We start from the raw sequence: 18,998 nt of genomic DNA on the forward strand, positions 1-18,998 counted from the left end.
AAATAAAAAATGTTAACTATGAAATGGTGTATATGAAATTTATGGATTATTTCAAAGTTTTTACTAGATTCCCTCTCTTAGATCTATTTCCTTTTCATCCAAATATACAAGAAAGGAAGTGATAGAACATTACTACACTATATGATACAGAGTCAATCAATATTTAACCAAAATTCACTGAAAAATTGGTCCTTGTGACAGAGAAAATTGAATGATAACACTTAGAAGTAAACCTTCAAGAATGAAACATTAAATCCTAACTACAGAATGGAAGATTAATATATATGCATGTTTGTATATGACCTGAATGATATGGGAAATCATTTAAATAGTATCCTCTGTGTCCCCCTCTGCTCCATACTTTTTGTTTTTCTATCATAGAAACTGATGCCTTGGGAAAGAAAGTGGCTGATTCTGATAAATATTTCCACAATCAAAAGAAATTGACCAAATGGAAAAGGGCAATGTTACATTAGTGCTGGAATTCATCCTCTTGGGATTTGCTGACCTTCCCAACTTCCAACATCTTCTATTTGGAATTTTCCTAGTCATCTATCTGTGTATACTTATAGGAAATGGTCTCCTCATTGTCATTACTAAGACCAATCCTGCTCTTCAAACCCCCATGTACTTTTTTCTTGGACATTTTTCCTTCTTAGAAATTTGTTACACATCAGTTACTTTCCCTAGAATGCTAAAAGATCTTTGGACTCAGAAGAGAAATATTCCATTCCTGTCCTGTGCTATGCAAATTTGCTTCCTTTATATTCTAGGAGCTGCAGAATGCCTACTTCTGGCTGTGATGGCTTATGACAGATATGTAGCCATCTGTAAGCCTCTTTACTATCCTCTCATCATGAATCACAGGGTATGTGTTCAACTTGTTATCGCTTCCTGGATCACTGGGACTCCAGTTCAGATAGGACTCACAGTACCAACTTTTCTCTCTGAATTTTTGTGGCCTAATAAACTCAATCATATTTTTTGTGATGCTCCACCATTACTGGAAGTTGCCTGTGGAGACACATATCAGAAAGAGCTCTCTGTTCATTTTACTGCTCTCTTTTTTGTCATGATTCCCTTTCTGTTGATATCTGTATCCTATATCAAAATCATAGCCACCATCCTGAAGCTGCCATCAACCTCAGGGAAATCCAAAGCCTTCTCTACTTGTTCTTCTCACCTCATGGTTGTATGTTTATTCTATGGTTCTGCGAGTATTGTGTATTTGAGACCCAAATCCAGTCATTCGGCAAAATCTGACAAGGTCTTTTCTCTTTTCTATACTATTGTGACTCCAATGTTAAACCCTTTGATATATAGCCTGAGGAATAAGGATGTAATTGCTGCAATAAGGAAAATCCTTCCAAGGTGTCGTGATTCATGAATCATATGAATATAGAGAAAAAAAATTACTGTACCCTTTACTTGTCCCATTGGTACTAAGAAATTGATTTCTGTTCTGTCATAAGACATCTTCAGTATGCTGAAAAGAAAGTATGAAAATTTATATTTTAAAATGCCAAACATTGGCCTGAAACATCCAGTTTGTTTTACAAAGCCTTGATTGGAGTGCTGAAACTGTCCTTTTTCTCAAGTGGTGTCTATTTTCAACAGAAATATCAAGTGGAACTTTACCACATTTTGTCCTTTTGTCTTAAAAACATTCATACTTTCTCCTTCTACTCATAATTTACTTCTTTATATATTGGCCATTGTAACTATATGCGTGTGTGTGTGTGTGTGTGTGTGTGTGTGTGTGTGTGTGTGTGTGTATGTCAATTCAATTAACATTTTAATTGTCCACTATGTGGCAAGAAATGGGCTAAATACTGGGAAGAAATATAAGAAAAAGAAAGATCTCAAAAGTTTAAAATCTAAAGGAGTAAGAAAATATTAAAAATAAGCTGAAGTTTGGCTAGCAATTTGGGGTGGACACTAAGGACTCCCTAGTGCTGAAGACATGATGTTTTATGAAAAGAAGGAGGGAGAGAAAGAAGAGAGAGAGAGAAAAAAAGAGAGAGAGAGAGAGAGACAGAAGGAGAGAGATAGTGAGACACAGAGACACCTACAGAGAGAGAGAGAGAGAGAGAGAGAGAGAGAGAGAGAGAGAGAGAGAGAGAGAGAGAGAGAATAGTACTTCAGATCACTCTTCACACTGCATCAAGATGAACAGGCTTCTGGCTTTCCAAGAGATATTCTAATCTTTCCCCAATAAATCAGCAAAGCAATGAATAATCAATTTTCTTGTAGATATAGCTATACAATGGTCTCTACAGTAACATCATTGCAAATTTCTGAAAGTCCCAAATGATCTTGGAAAATGTTACAAATGTTATTTAAAAAAAAAAAATGTTACAAAGAATAAAAAAAAAAATTCCAACATGGAGTAGAAGTAGACACAATTGTAATCATACATAACCTACTAGCCACTACAATAAAAGACCTCAGCTCTTGCAACATTATATATGGAATAACAAAATAACTAATGTGATGGCTGAAAATATCATACCCAGAAAAATTGAGAAGACAAAATGGTTGTTCAATGAATTGTGAGAGAATCCTTCCCTTCTCTACATATATGACATGTAGACAATCCCTTGCTCTTCTAATTTCTCATGATGTCATACTTTGTCCTAATCATATACTCATTTTGCTTATTTCCTTGTTTATGGAACATTATTTATTCTTTGTGTTTTTTAGAATTTTTAAGTTCTAGATTCTCTCCTTAGCCTGACACACAATTAAGAAAAGAAATATGTGCAAAACATTGCTATACAAGTTAAGTTTTTATATGGATATAATAATTATTAAGTAGACATTATGCTCAGCACTGGGGATACAGATACAATAAGTAAAAAAGCCCTTACCCTCAAAGAGCTTACATTTTAAAACTCAGATGAGACAACCCAACAAGGGTATTTGAGTCAGCAAAATCACAGGTATGGTGTGTAAAGTCATAAAGCAATTCATTGACCCCTCTTTTCTAGAATGGTAGTGTTGGTTTGACTATTATTCTTAGGTAAAGTTGGCAAGTGATTAAAGTTGGATGTAAGGGGAGAAGTTATTTCCCTCCACTAGAAATATAGCATGAAGATAGTGTAGTGAGTCTGGGCCAAGTTACCTATGGTGAATTCTTACCAATCAGAGACCAGGTGTTCAAGGAACCAGAACAGAACTAGAGTTGAAGTGCCAGATTTGGGGTTAGAGAATAAAGTAAAAAGCATTTAACTTTAGTGTTGAATTTTAGTTACCAGACTGAGCATACAGAACAGAGTCAAATTAGAAATGACTGAGTAGAAGAAATTCTAATAACATAAAGATCAAGTTAGTATATCTCCTTCAATTCATTTCCATGAAGTTGATAAAATAATACAATAGAATAAGTCCTATCAGTTCTCCAATCCCAGACAGAAAAACTGGGTTCAAATCCTCTCTTTGCACTTACTATTTTTTGACCATCAACAAAGCACTTCGTGAGACTCCAGTTTCCTCATTTGCAAAATGAAAGGATTGAATTACACAGCTTCCGATGACGCCTTTTTAACTCTAGACTATAGTGTCCTGATTTTTCTAAAAGTCAAATTATGAAAGAAAACATAAATCTCCTACCTAAATGAAAATAAAAAACCTTAAGAAAAATTAAAAGAGAGAGAGAAGAGGAGAGAAAAAGAGAAAGAGAGAAAAAGAAAGAGAGAGAGAGAGACAGACAGATAGACAGACTGCTTCATTCTGAATTCAGACACAATCAGTTTCTTCTCTGAGTATGGATAAAATTTTTCATCATAAGTTCTTTAGAGGAGTTGTGGATCATTGTATAGCTGAGTATAACTAAATCATTCACAGTTGGTCATTCTGGAATACTGCTATTACATTTCACTTTGCTTGAATTCATAGAGGACTTTCCAGAATATGTTTTTTGCTTGTTTGTTTATTTGTTGTTGTTGTTTTTTTCCTGAGAGCATACTGTTCATCATTCTTCATAGAACTATATTGTTCTGGCACAAACACATACCAAGTCTATTGAGCCATTCCTCAGTTGATGAGTATCCCTTTAATTGTCATTTTTTTGCTTTAGAAGAGAGCTGCTATTTAAATTTTTTTTTTATATATAAATCATTTTCCTTTATTTCCTGAATCTTTTTTGGTATTCATCCCTATCTGTAGTATTGTTAGGTCAAAGGATATGCATGACTTTATAGCTCATTGGTCACAGAACATGGCTTTTGATAATTTTCAACAGAGTCATGGCCCTTATTTTTTTCATAAATTTTATAAATTTCACTCAGTTCCATCTCTGTTTGAGAAATGAGGCTTATTAGAGAAACTTGCTTCGAATTCTTTTTACAATTACTGTTGCTAACTATATTTCCTCCCATTTATTCTCTCTCCTTGAACCTTGTCCCTCCTCAATAGTGATTTACTACTGACCACTTTCTCTCCCAATATTCCCTCTCTTTTATTACCCTCTCCCTCTTTCCTTCCCCTCCTATTATCATGCAAGGTAAATATATATTTATATACTCTTTTTGAGTATGTATGTTATATCTTCTTTGGGCTAGTTCTGATGAGAGTAAGGTTCACTCATTCATTCTTTCCTCCTCTTTTTTCCCCTTCATTGTAAAAACATCTTTTGCCTCTTTTTATGGCAGATAATTGGCACCTTTCCACTTCTCCTACTCCCTTTATCCCAGCACATTCCTCTCTCCCCCTTTAATTTCATCAATATTTAAAACTATATTATTCCTTCATATTCAACCTATACCTGTTCTCTCTGCCTATATATAATCTTTCTAACTGCCATAACAATGAAAACATTCTAATGAATTACAAGATCCACCCATGTAGGAATGTAAACAGTTAAACATTATTAAAGTACCTTATGATATATCACTTGTCTGATTACTCCACTATGCTTTTCCAGAGTCTTGTATTTAAAAACCAAATATTCCGTTCAGCTCTGGCCTTTTTTATCAAAATGAAAAATTATGTTTCATTGAATGGCCACCATCTTTTTCTCTGAAGGATTATATAAGTTTTGCTGGGTAGGTGATTTTTTGGTTTTAATTAAAGTTCCATTGCTCTCTGGAATATCATATTCTCAACTCTCCAGTCCTTTAATGTAGAAGCTACTAATTATTTTTGTTATCCTGACTGTGTCTCCACTAAACTTCTGGATTCTTGCAATATTTTCTCTTTGACCTTGTAATTGTTGAATTTTGCCATAATATTTTATGGGAGTTTTCATTTTGAAATCTCAGGAGATGATTGGTGGATTCTTTCTATTTCTATTTTACTCTCTGATTCTGGAATATCAGGACAAATTTCTTTAATAATCTCTTGATGGGATGTCCTGGTTCTTTCCTTTTTTTTTTTTTTCTTTTTTTCTTTTTTCTTTTCTTTTCTTTTTTTTTTTTTTTTTGATCATCACTTTTGGGTCAAAGAATAATTTTTAAATTTTCTAATTTTAATTTTTTTTTTTGTTTTCTTTATTGTATCTTGATTCCTCATAAAGTCATCAGCTTCCATTTGCTCAATTCTATTTTTAAGGGATTATTTTCCTCAATAAGCCTTTTCTTCCTTTCCCAACTGGCCATTTTTTGCTTTTTAAAGTATTCTCCGGCCCTTTAGCTTTTGTATTTCCTTTTGCAGCACTCTCACTTCTTTTCCTAATTTTTTCCTATATTTCTCTTGTTTTTCAAAATCCCTTTTTAGCCCTTCCATGGCCTGAGGCCAATTCTTACATTTCTTGGATGCTTTGGATATATGAGTTTTGACTTTATTATCTTCTGAATGTGTGTTTTAATCTTCCTTCTCTCCATAATAACCTTTAACATTTATAAACTTTTTTGTTGACTTCCCATTTTCTTAGCCTATTACTTAGCTTATAGCTATTTGTTAAAGTAGATTTTTTTTTTTCCAGAGTGGAGGGTGTACTGTCCCAAGCTTCAGGGGTTTTGTTTAGCTTTTTTCAAAATCTTTCTAGGAATCTGACCATAAGCACTCTTAGGTAACCCCTGTCCTACTGTATCTATACATTTAGGTAAAGCATCAGATCTCTGTTTTACTAACTCTGGGACCACCAGGGTTTGGGCCAGGGATCTCTTGATGTGATCTGCTCTGGGATTTACACTAGACTTCTACCCCACTGACTGTGACCCTCTTTGCTAACTTTCCAAATCCTTCCTGGTATCACAGGATGAAGAGGGCCAGAAGCCTTCAGTACTGCTGTTGATTCATTGATCCTTGATTAGGAAGGCCATAGTCAGTGCTAGGGTAGGGTTGGGGCCTATTTACATAATTTGTTATCTTTCTAATTTTCTGGCAGGTAAGATAGATTTTTATAAAGTAATAATTTTATATATTATTCCCTCTTTCTCACAATATTGATGAGTGTAAAATTCAAATGATGTACATCTATCACTCTCCCATCCTTCCATTCACTGTAAGAGATTTTTGTGTCCCTTCATATAAAAAAATACCCTATTCTATCTTTTCTTTCTTTCTGCATTGAGTGAACTCTTTTTTCATCATTTAAAAATATATTTTTGTCATTTCCTCAAATTCATCTTATATTGTTTCTGTCTGTTTCCTTGTAGATTTATTTTCATTGACCTCATAGTTCTGAAATTTGAATATAATGTTGCTTGGGATTTTATTTTGGTATCTTTTTCATGAAGTGATCTCTGAATTCTTTCAATCCTCTTTTGTCTTATGATTCCAGGACATTTGGACAGTTTTCCTTCTTAATTTCTTGAAAGATGCTATCCAGACTACTCTTTTGATTATGTCTTCTATGGAGTCCAGAGATTCTGAGTTTGTGTCTCCTAGATCTAGTTTTCAGGTCACTTGTGTTTTTATTGAGGCATGTTATATTTTCATGTATTCCTTCATTGTTTTGAAATCTTCCACCTGGCCAATTATGATTTTTAAGGAGTTGTTTTCTCAGATTTATACTTCCTTTTATATTTGACCAGCTGAACGCTTTAAGTTGTTTTCCTCAGTGGATTTTGTATCCTTTTTAACATTTCACCATGTCAACTTTGTAAGTACTTATTTTCTTTTTCCTAGCTCTTATTTTTTCTAGACTTTTTTTTTGTCATTTTGCCAGTTTTTTGACATCGTTGCAGTCTTTTGAGTTTATGTCTTAATTGCCCCTGTTACCCCAATAACTTTTTATATTCAGATTCTTTTTTTGTTTTTACTTTTGCCCATGTTTTCAATCTTTTTTTTTTTTTTTTTTTTTTTTTTTTTTACTTTAAAATGTAAGCTATATTCCAAGATTTAAAAAAAGGTCCAGTTTCAGGCTTGTTATTCTAAGGCATCAAGGCCTTGACTGTTTATCTGATGCTGCACTTAGAAGATGGGATGGTATCATGAATGGTGAAACTGAAGGCCATAGGGGTTTGACAGCTTACCTGGCACTGAGCTACGATTCTTGTAGTTGTTTCTGGCATATGCTAAATCCTATGGATTTTTTTCTACTTTTCTCTAGGGCTATGCTGAAACATAAGAGAACAGAAAACCCATGGAGGTTGCCTGTTTGTTCATGGTTGTGATAAACCACATAATGGTTTCTGGAGACAAAATCTGCTCATTCTCCTGGTTATGCTGAAGCATGTGGAAGATGGGGGAGAGGTTCATATTTTTATTTGCCTGCTCCACTGCACTGGGGCTCAGGCTCTCCCAAAGGTTTGCTGATGTGGGTGTATTAATAATTTAAACAATATTTTCATGAAGTTGCTAATCATTGTCTTTTCTTCTTTTGTTAATTTTTCATCTCAGTTGACCATTTCTTTCATTAAGGAGTGGTTTACAATGTTATTTTTTGTCTGATTTAACAGTCACACAATGGTCATACTTGGTCATATTTATTATAACCATGTTTTCATTATAATATTTATCTTCTAATTCATTTTTGTCATGTTTGTTCTCTCTCCTCTTTCTATGTATGTCTTATAAATACTGCCCTCTGCTCTAAAAAATATGCAACTATGTCTATATGTAAAAGACTATTCATACTAAGGAACATTTTAATGGATTCAATTAATGATAAAGATATATATATATATATATATATATATATATATATATATATATACACAACACATACATACAAAACAAATCAGAATCACATACATGTATATACATAAAAGAGATTCAGCTGCAAAACAGGTGAAAGCAGATTTTAAGAATTAAACACAAGTGACTGTCAAGGTCCAAGTACATCAAATAATACAGATAGATGGTATAGCAGTCACACAAATAAAAGATTAGGAAAGGAGAGTAGCCTAGGACTAATTTTTAGCAGGTTTTCTAGCCCTGAGTCCTTCCTTATTTTAATTTTATCATTTTAATTGGTGGTTTTGTGCTAATTCAATTTCCCTATTCAAGATAGACAAGTATAAGAAACATGTAACTCAATCTGATGCATTCAGATGAGATCACACTAAAAGAGTCAAATAACTGATATACAGTTATTTAATAAAAAAAGTAACAAAACAAAGATTCAAACCCATAAATTATCACTGACAATCTTAGGATTCCTTATGATTATATTCTGGGTATCAATGCACTATAAGGCTACTGCTATAACTTCATAAATATGAAGAGGAAATGCTAGGTAAAAAAACACCAAAACCTTACTTTCAGCAGTAGAGCCTAAAGAAAATATTGGGTTGATTACATGATACAAGCAGCTGATTGATTTTCACCTAATTGCATAGATTAAGCATAAAATAATAAAATTTTATAATAATAAGTATGGTTATAGCATTCTACCTTTTGTTATCTTATTTTTTCATTGTAACATTAGGTATCAAAGAATTCAAAATATTATCATTCCAACTTTGTGGAAACAGGTTAAGTAAAGAGTAATGACCTTCCAATTATTAGATAGTTAGGAATTAAGAAAGCCAGGGCCACCATATGGTCCCATGGCTCAAATCCCTAGATGTCTACTCTGTATAACACAGTCTCATTAAGTAATACTTAGAAGACCGGACTATGAGCCAGAAGACCATTTCCATTAAAATGTTGTTAGATTCATGGGAAATTGTCTCAAGAGAACATAGAAGGGCAGAAATCATTTCTACTTAAACAGTGTAGTAACTGGATCATTTTTGGAAGAGGTCTGATTCCCCTTTCAAAGTTATATGAAATACTGTAGTAGATGATAATGCTTAAGAAAGTAAAAGAATGACTGGGAGGAAAGGTCTTGAAATCCCTGAATTCAAAACTCCATCTGACACTGAGCCAAATTATTCAATATTTTGAAGCGCAGTCTTCTAATATATGAAGTGCTACCTATATTAGAAAAATGGAGTGAAAATAATAGGTAATAATATAGGTACAGAGCTTCCCAAACATTTAAACACCTTATTTTTGCTAATTATTATTTTCTCAGATTGTTTGAATTAAGAGAAGCACCTGAATATGGTTTGATAACATCTAATAAAGGTAAGTGTGAACTCTTTTGCTTGACCCCCCCTGAAAAATCTCTGATTATGAGGAAGTTTATATACCTCTTCATCAAAAAGGTTCTTGAAGTTTTAAAATAGAAAAATAAATCATGACATTCCGGAGGGGCGGAAAATGGCCAAAAAATTAATTTTCCCACTCCAAACTAAGTTCTGATCTATCAGTTTACCAAGAAAAAAAATAATAAAAAAGCAAAAAAGTACTATGTATTTCATTTCCATGTAAATAACATCTTTTTTTCTGTTGTTGCTTATTTCTTATTTATAAATATTCCCAATTTTTTTTTCTATACCACACTTACCTAGTATAGTGCCATTCCCATATCTTTTGTAACAAAGAAAACATAAAAGAGAAAAAGCATTAAAGAAACCATATTTATAACATATTTAACTGTTTTAATAAACTGTTTTAGTTTCAAAATATTTTCTATGTCACTTACAAAGATAATATTTAACATATTTTTCAAATTTTGAATTAAAATATAATCATTGTTTACAAATATGCAACTGATAAGTTTTTAATTCTCTACAACCATTTTTCTCTTGACCTAGGATATTAAGAGCTGCTGAAATGCATCTCTTCCAGAGGTTGATTGTTTATTAGAATTGATATTAATTCACCTGTGTCTTAATTTTCCCTGCATTCACATTACTATTATTATTGTGGTTACAGTTATACTGATTGTATTTCTTTGCCCTGAAGATATTTATAATTTATTTTCCCCTATTTTAGTTCTTCACATACATTTTCCTCATATTATGGCATTTCATTCATCCCCACCAAAAAACATTGTGGGTTTCACATCTAGAATTTTTTTTTTCATTCCATGTTTTTCCCCCTCTTTCATAAAGCAAAGATAGTTTTTTGTATACTTTCTCACTGTGGGACCTGTGTATCACTGACTTCCTTAAAGCCACATTAGTGATATTCCTGAGTCAAAGGCTGTGGATAATTAATTGACTTATACTTGCATAATTCCAAAAAGTTTCTCAGAATATTTAGAAGATTTAACATTTCCGATAACAATGTACTAATATGTTTCTCTTCTCTAAGATGGACAAAAAGTGATTGTCTAATTTTTATCCTATTAGCTACTTTGTGATTTGTGAAAAGGAAAACAAAGCTTTTAAATCATGATTTTTCATTTAGCAAAAATTTTCTTTATTAGTAAAGTGTTTTTAATGACTAATGATAATTTACAATTCATATTTTGTATATACCATCTGCTCATATTACTTTATTATCTACACAAGAATAATGGATCTTGGGATTTTCTATCAAGGATAATTTCAAATGTATTTTGAATAACAAAGTTTGTCAGGCATATATTAAAATTACTTGTGCTTTTTTTTAGAATTACATTTGCATCAACATTTTGGTAAAATAGCTTTTTTTATTTTGTCTAACTAAAATGACTTCTGTTGTTTGTGTTCTCTTTTGTCCCTTATTTTGTTATTCACATCGCTTCTTATTGGAACATAACTGTTGGCATAGAATGAAGGAAGACATGAGATCCAATCCTTCTTCTGATATTTGATCATTCTAGGAACTTTGTCAAGTCAATTAAGCTCTCTGACTGTTATTTCCTCTGTATAAAGGAGATCACAATCACTCACACCTCAGAATTGCTTGTTTATTGAATAAGAGGGAGTATGTAAAATCCTTGACAAACCATGAAACCCAAAATAATAGCTACTTAACGGGTTATATAATCATAAATCTGTAATGGTCTTCCTCATTTTATTTACCTTTAAAAGTGATCTGATCTTGTATGTCAATAACATACACATTTAGCTGCTACTTCTAAATGATCAATTTTCATTATGAAGCAAAAATCTAAAAATTCTGGCAAGTAAAATGAGAAGACCATAAAATATCTAATGGGGAAAGAAAGAAAACCTCTCTTGTTAGTGATTCTAAATTTAAATCATACTTTTAGAAAGATAGTAAGTGATTTCAGAGATCTTTTCTATGCAAGAGTATAGAAAACTAATTACTACACTGTCTGACACTGAAACATACGTGTCTACTCTTTGAATAGAAATGAAATTTAATGATTAAGTATTTTCTGATATGGCAAATTTCCTGATTTATTTTACTTAGTTCTACTTTGCAATAAAGTAGAACCTAATGTGACTATGTGTGTTTGAGAGAATGTTGGAAGGGGAAGTAAAGAATCAGGATAAGTGAAAATAAGTGACAACAATGTAAAAAGCAACAATAAACACATAAAGGGAACTTTTGCTATTTTCTTCAAGAAGAGGAAGAAATATGTTTTAGTGAAGAAAATTAGAACTTAAGATAAATTTTCAAGGAGGAATAATTAAAGATTTGATCTTACATTTAAGTGAGGTTACTATAAAAGTGACACAAATATTTATGCTAAGTCTTGGACTTTATGTTTACCTGTTTCATTCGATTGTGTTTTTCTTGTTGTTGATGTTGTTGTTTTCTTTTGTTTTTGCTGTTCCTTTTTTCAAAGTCACATAAGGAGAATGGAATAGCTTTTCCCAGTACATAGATTAATGACGATTTAGTCTAAATTATAACTTCAAATTTGGTTTGTATGTGAGTGGGAAGAGAAAACTTTGGCTTCACATAATTACCAACAGATATTTTACAAACACCTTCTTCCTGATTTCAAATCTGGCCTAAAACACTTATTCTCCTTGAAGCTTTATTGTTGTGATCAATCAATTAACCCTACATGTCTCAGTTTCCTCATTTGTAAAATGAATTTGAGAAGGAAATGTCAAATTATTCTTCTGTCTGCCAAGAACACACTAAAGGGGTCAATCAGAAATGATTGTATGACTAAACAGCATCAATGATTATTTGGCAAATTGGTGAACAGAATTTTACATCTGAATCTCACATTTTGCAAACTTATTCATTAGCAAACAGATAAGAAATCTGATACTAAAAATACAGAATGATATTAAACTTGGGTATTCAAAGAATAAACTAATTGAATTTGATGCCATTCACAGACTACAATAGTGCCCAAATTCCTGAGTAAGCTTAAAATCATTTAAAAAAAAAAAATTGCTGAAGTGCCCTTAAAATAGTGTTAAATACTTAAGTATTAAAAGTGAAGAACAAATGGATTTTCCATGCCAAATACTTTCTCTTAAAGCTATGTAAAATTAAAAAAATTCAAAATATGCAAGCCAATTAAAAGAAATCAGACAAATTTTTGAATGCAATTAATTATATTTTATCATATCATCCTAAAATGTATTCTTTGAGTTTCTTGACAATAAGTTGATATCCTAATATTTTAAAAACTATTTTTCACAATACAAACTCCCACAGATCATTAATGAATTAGGATTATCAATAGAATGTGACTCAGTGGAACAGAATTCCATATAAAATAAACATGAAGGAACAATGGTGATGACAAAGATATCCTGAATTGAAGTGAGTCAATTTTTACAATTTTCAAAATATTTTGAATGTAACATTTCAATTATTTTTCATTGTAAAAAGTGGGTGGAGCTTTAAATGTGTTTTCCTTTTTATAGATGAGAAAGCTATTGTATGAGAATTATTATAATTTAATCCACCTTATTTATTTAATGATTGAATCACCATTCTAAATGAGATCCCATCATATGTTTTCTAGAATAGAACTGACAATTGCTTCATTTTTTCTAAGATTGAGAAAAAAAACGATGAAAATAGATGATATTAAAAACTTAAATGCTATTAATATATTCTCAAGACAGACAATCATAGACATTGACCTGAAAGGGATTTCAGGAGTTAATTAATCTAATCCTTTTTAGTTTATAGGAGGAAGCCAAAGCCCAGGAAAATTAAATTACTTGTTCAAGGCAGAAGATAATAAGGCACCAAGAGAAACTTCAATATATGCTTTATGATGTTACTTTCTATCATTAGTTTATTGGAATTGCTTTAAAGCATCTCATTGTTGAAATGAGCCAAGTCCATCATAATTGATGATTACATAAGTTTGTTGTTGCTATGTACAATGTTCTATTTTGTTGTTGTTGATTTCTCAGCATCAATTCCTATAAAAAAATTGGAATTGACATGTAATAAATATATGAAAAGATGATTGAAGGTAGCAGAAGGCAAACATATACTAGCTAGAAAATTCGGGATATAATTCTTATGAATTAGTAATTCAAGGACACGAGACATATTTGTTAATCAAGATGCCCAGGGAATGCCACACTGAGGAAAGAGTGAAGTTGAGATAGGCCTTAAGAAAATGGGGAGATTCAGATAATGAAACATGAATAGGGAAAAAATATTCCCAGGGAGAAAGAAAATCATGAATAAAGCTTAAAGGGCTAACATAACAAGGAGTATAAGACAATGATATTTAGGAAAATTAATAATATATTAAATTTCTCCTATTTCATATCTTATATGAAAACTATAGTGTCTGGTATCAGAACAGAGTTACATTTCAAAATAAAAATAATCTGGAATGGTGTTTCTGGTGGTATATATGAGATTTAGGTTGATTTCCAAGGTTTTATTAGATGACATTTCTTAGATCCATATTTTCATTCAAATATCCAAGAAAGATAGTCACAGCATTTAGTACATTTCCTGATGCATATTAAATATTTAAACGAAATTCATTGGTTGCTTTTGGTTTTAAAAGAGAGAATATAGAATATTAAGACTTAGAATTGACCTTGGAAAACAGAACATTACTTGTTAGATATAAAATGCATAATTCAACAAAAGTTATAAAAGCTAAGTGTGATACAGGAGATCATTTAATCAACAATTTCTGTTCCTCCCACAGGCACATTTATTTTTCTGAGGTAGAAACGGAAGCCTAGGGAAAGAAAGGTATTTTCTGGTTCTGATTTCAATATTTTCACACCCAGAAGAAATTGAGAAAATGGAAAGAAGCAATGCTACATTTGTGATGGAATTCATCCTCCTAGGATTTTCTGACCTTCCCGATTTCCAAAGGCTTCTATTTGGAATTTTCTTAGTCATCTATATGAATATACTAATAGGAAATGGACTCTTGATTATCATAACTAAGACCAATCCTACTCTTCAAACCCCCATGTACTTTTTCCTTGGAAATTTTTCCTTCTTGGAAATCTGTTACACATCAGTCATTCTTCCTAGAATGCTGATAGACCTTTGGACTCAGAAGGGAAACATTCCATTCCTGTCCTGTGCTATACAAAATTGCTCCTTTAATATTCTAGGAGTTGCAGAGTGCTTACTCCTGGCTGTAATGGCTTATGACAGATATGCTGCCATCTGCAAGCCTCTTTACTATCCTATCATCATGAATCACAAGATGTGTGTCCAATTGGTGATTGCTTCCTGGATCACTGGTATTCCAGGTCTGATAGGACTCACATACCAGATTTTCTCTCTGAACTTTTGTGATTCTAACAAACTCGATCATATTTTCTGTGATTCTCCACCATTACTGGAGGTTGCCTGTGGGGACACATATCAGAAAGAACTCTTTGTCCATGTTGCTGCTCTGTTTTTTGTCATGACACCCTTTCTGTTGATACTCATATCCTATATCAAAATCATCACCACCATTCTAAAGCTTCCGTCAACCTCAGGGAAATCCAAAGCCTTCTCTACTTGTTCTTCTCACCTCATGGTTGTTGGTTTATTTTATGGGTCTGGTAGTATTGTGTATTTGAGACCCAAATCAAGTCATTCAGCCAAATCAGATAAAGTCTTCTCTATTTTATATACAACTGTTACTCCAGTATTAAACCCTATGATATACAGCCTGAGGAATAAGGATGTAATTGCTGCACTGAAAAAAATCCTTCCAAAGTGATGTGATTCATGAATGAAATTGTCAAATTTAAAAATAATGTTTTCTTCTCCATTTATTCCAATGATGCTAAGAAATAAATTTCTGTGTTTTTTATAAAATATTTTCAAAATCCTGAAAAGAAAATACAGGAGATTATATTTTAAGATATCCAACACCTGGTTCAAATATATATTTTATTTTACTACACATTGATTGGTTATAAAAACTGTCCTTTATCTCAAATAGTACTACTCTCAACAGAAACACTGAGTGCAGCCTTATTATATTTTGTCTTTTTGTCCTAAAAATGTTCAAACTTATTCCTTTTACTCATAACTTCATAATTTACTTATTTTTATATTGATCACCTTACCATATATGTATGTGAGTGCATGTTAAATTCAAATAATCTTTTAAGGTGCCTGCTATGTGCCAAGAATTGGAATTGGTCTGTGTTGGAAATGAAAAAAAAAAAAAAAAAAAAAGCCAGCACTTGCCTTCAAGGGAGGAGAAAACATATAAAAGAAAAGAAGGTCAAGTTGGGCTGGGGAAATGTAGTGGGTCCCAAGGACTACTTAGTACTAGGAGCATGATGTTCCATGGAATCCAAAAACATGACTTGTTCTTAAGGAAATAGGAGAAAGACCCACATAGAGAGACAGAGAGAAAGAGAGAGAGAGAGAGAGAAAGAGAGAGAGAGAGAGAGAGAGAGAGAGAGAGAGAGAGAGAGAGAGAGAGAGAGAGAGACAGACAGAGCAGGGAGAGGAAGAGGGAAGGATATTGAGAATGTTGCACTCAGTTTCATTTCATATCAGTTCTTAATTCCACATAAGATCAAAATATCTACAAATGAAAGTATAGAATATCTACAATAGAAAGTATTGAATCTTTCTTTAAAAAATAGAATATAGAATATAACAATTGAATTGAATTTAAAAGCATAAACCAATAAAGTTAAAGCTTGGGGAAACTTGAGAAAGAAAACATCATATCTCAGAGAAATCAGAGAAATATTATATAAGAACAAATTCATCTTTTCATTTATATCATTTATATAAAGTCAGAAAATAAGTTAACTTCCTACTTTTGAATTCATTATGTAAGACAGTAAAAAAAAAAAAAATAGCAGGAGACAATTTTATTTTAATGGTCAAATTAATCCTCTTGTGATTTTTCTGACCCTTCTAACTTCCAGGGATTTCTCTTTAGGATTTTCTTATTTAATCTTCATTTTTATAAATAAAGGAAATATTGTCAATTTTGTTATAACCAAAGTTGATCCAGCTTTTCAAACCTTTATCTACCTTTTTCTTGGAAACTTTTACTTTTTGGAAATAATCTGATCTTCAATCACTATCTGTAGGATGTCGTCAGTCCTTTGGAAAAAGAAGAGAATCATTTATTTTGTGTGCTGTGTTATACAACTCTGTTTTTTACATGTGGTGAAAGGCAGTATCCACAACAGGATGTGATAGCTTATGATAATAAATGTGTTACCATCTGTAAGCTTCTCAACTATTCTCTCATCATGAACCACAAGGTGTGCCTCCTAAGAGTCATTTCCTCTTGGATTTGTGGTATTCCACTTTTTTTAGACAGATATGTCAGATATTCTATTTTCTTTTCTGTGGTCTCAAAAAAATAATTATCCATCAACAAGATTATATGATAATCAATTCTGATGGACATGGCTCTCTTTAACAATGAGATGATTCAAATCAGTTCCAATTGTTCAGTGATGAAGAGAGCCATATACGCCTAGAGAGAGGACTGTGAGGACTAAGTCTGGACCACAATTTTCATTCATTCAGTACATATTTGCTTGCATTTTGTTTCTGTTCTCAGGTTTATTTTTCCTTCTTGATCCATTTTTTTTTCTTGTGCAAAAGATAACTGTCTTTATATAGAAATTGTGTATTTATATAGAATTTAACATATTTTAAAACATATTTAATATGTATTGAACTACCTGCCATCTAGGGAAGGAGGTAGGATGAAGAGGGAAAAAATGGAACAGAAAATTTTGCAAGGGTCAATGTTGAAAAATTATCCATGTATATGTTTTATAAATAAAAAGCTTTAAAAATGCTTCAATAATATATTCAATGATGTCTCATCCCTACTCAAAATGGCCTATGGAGACACCACTCCAAATGATTATTTTGTCTATGCTGATTCTGATAAATTTGCCTCCCAAATCCTGACTCCCGACTTCCGACTCTAACCCTAACCCTAAATTTCTTTTGCTTCCCAAGCTATTGATTCTCATATCATGTGTTAGAGTTAGTACCATCCTAAAATTGCTATCAATTTAGGGTAAATTCAAGGCTTTTTCCATCTGTTTTTTTTTTTTTTTCCCCACCTTACAATTGTGGGACTATTTTATGGGACAGTTATCATTATGTATTTGTCCTAAGTTCAGCCACTAGCTAAAACATACCATAGTAAGCTCCATCTTTAACCCCCTAATATATAGCCTAAGAAACAGGTATGTTGGAGTAGCAAGATTGTGCAGTGGATAGAGCATGGCCCTGGAGTAAGGAGGATGTGAGTTCAAATCCAGCATCAGGCAGAAAGAAGGATGGAAAGAACGAATGAAGGAAGGAAAAAATAAAGAATAAAGGAAACAATTTTTTAAAAAGGAAAGGAAGAAAGAAACTAAGAAAGGAAAAGAGAAATAAAGAAATAAAGATAGAAGGATATTATAGTTGAACTTGAGAAGTTAGTACCAAAGAGGTTGAAGTAGTGAAGTAATATTCAAACTACTGGAGATTTGTTATTCTTTCTTAGCCTCCAGTCTGTGAACTCCTCTTTCTCAATCTTTACTTTATCTTTAGTATACACATTGCAATGCACAAATGCAATGAAGGCTGGAGCTGTTATCTTTGACAATATCAGACAATTGCCTGAAATTTGCATCTCAATGTTCTGAGTCTCCACAGAACCACTTAACCACTGTAAAGATTTATTGTGAAGATTGGGTAATATCAGGATATCTTTATTTTTCTAATCCAAGACTGAAATTTCCTTGACCTATAATTTCCTAGAGGAATGAATTCCACTTCCATGTTTCTGTTTTTGTATGAAAGGTTATTGTTTGTCCTTCATTCTTGAAGAAATCAATGATATCAGGGAGGTGATGACATGACAAGCAAGGGAGAGCTGGTGAATGAGGGATAATAGATTGACTGAGAGAGACAGAGAAAAACACAAATGAAGACAGACAGAGATCAGATTAAGAAATAACTTGAAGTTTTATAATCTTAAGGCACTTCTTTATCCTTGAAACTTATTTCTGAATACATTTAATCTTATATGCAACCTGTCCATAAAACATCCAATTTTGAAAATTATGTTCTAATTTTGCTATGACCAGGACAGAAATACTATACACTCCTCTATCCTGGATATTATGACACCATTAATATGATATAATTGCTTATTCATTTTCCATTAATATTACATTTAAACTCATTCAATTTTCAATCTTGTAATATACAATTTTTTAATTTAAAAAAGTATGCGAATTCATCTCAGTAAAATTGTCCATGTAACACAAGTTCTTGATATAAGTAGGTTTTATGTTTAATTATATTGAATTATATTTTATTAAATGTCACTGAAGTTTGTTTCACATATTTTGTTGGGATATTAAATCTTCATCACAGTCTGTGAACTATTTCATCTATTTCTATAATAGTATGCATTCTAGAAATTTTCTTTTTCT

General features: G+C 32.1%; 2 protein-coding genes across 2 annotated transcripts; both read left to right on the plus strand.

Moving 5' to 3' along the window:
• The first annotated feature begins 427 nt into the window (after nt 1–427).
• Nucleotides 428–1,387, plus strand: LOC141547507 (olfactory receptor 10AG1-like). The gene has a single exon (XM_074275903.1). The coding sequence runs from the start codon at nt 452–454 to the stop codon at nt 1,385–1,387; it is 936 nt and encodes a 311-aa protein (XP_074132004.1). The 5' UTR covers nt 428–451.
• Nucleotides 1,388–14,329: 12,942 nt separating this feature from the next.
• Nucleotides 14,330–15,292, plus strand: LOC141546909 (olfactory receptor 10AG1-like). Its single transcript, XM_074275073.1, has one exon. The coding sequence runs from the start codon at nt 14,369–14,371 to the stop codon at nt 15,290–15,292; it is 924 nt and encodes a 307-aa protein (XP_074131174.1). The 5' UTR covers nt 14,330–14,368.
• Nucleotides 15,293–18,998: the final 3,706 nt, after the last annotated feature.

The sequence above is a fragment of the Sminthopsis crassicaudata genome, chromosome 6 (assembly GCF_048593235.1).
Source record: "Sminthopsis crassicaudata isolate SCR6 chromosome 6, ASM4859323v1, whole genome shotgun sequence".
Classification (NCBI taxonomy): Eukaryota; Metazoa; Chordata; class Mammalia; order Dasyuromorphia; family Dasyuridae; genus Sminthopsis; species Sminthopsis crassicaudata.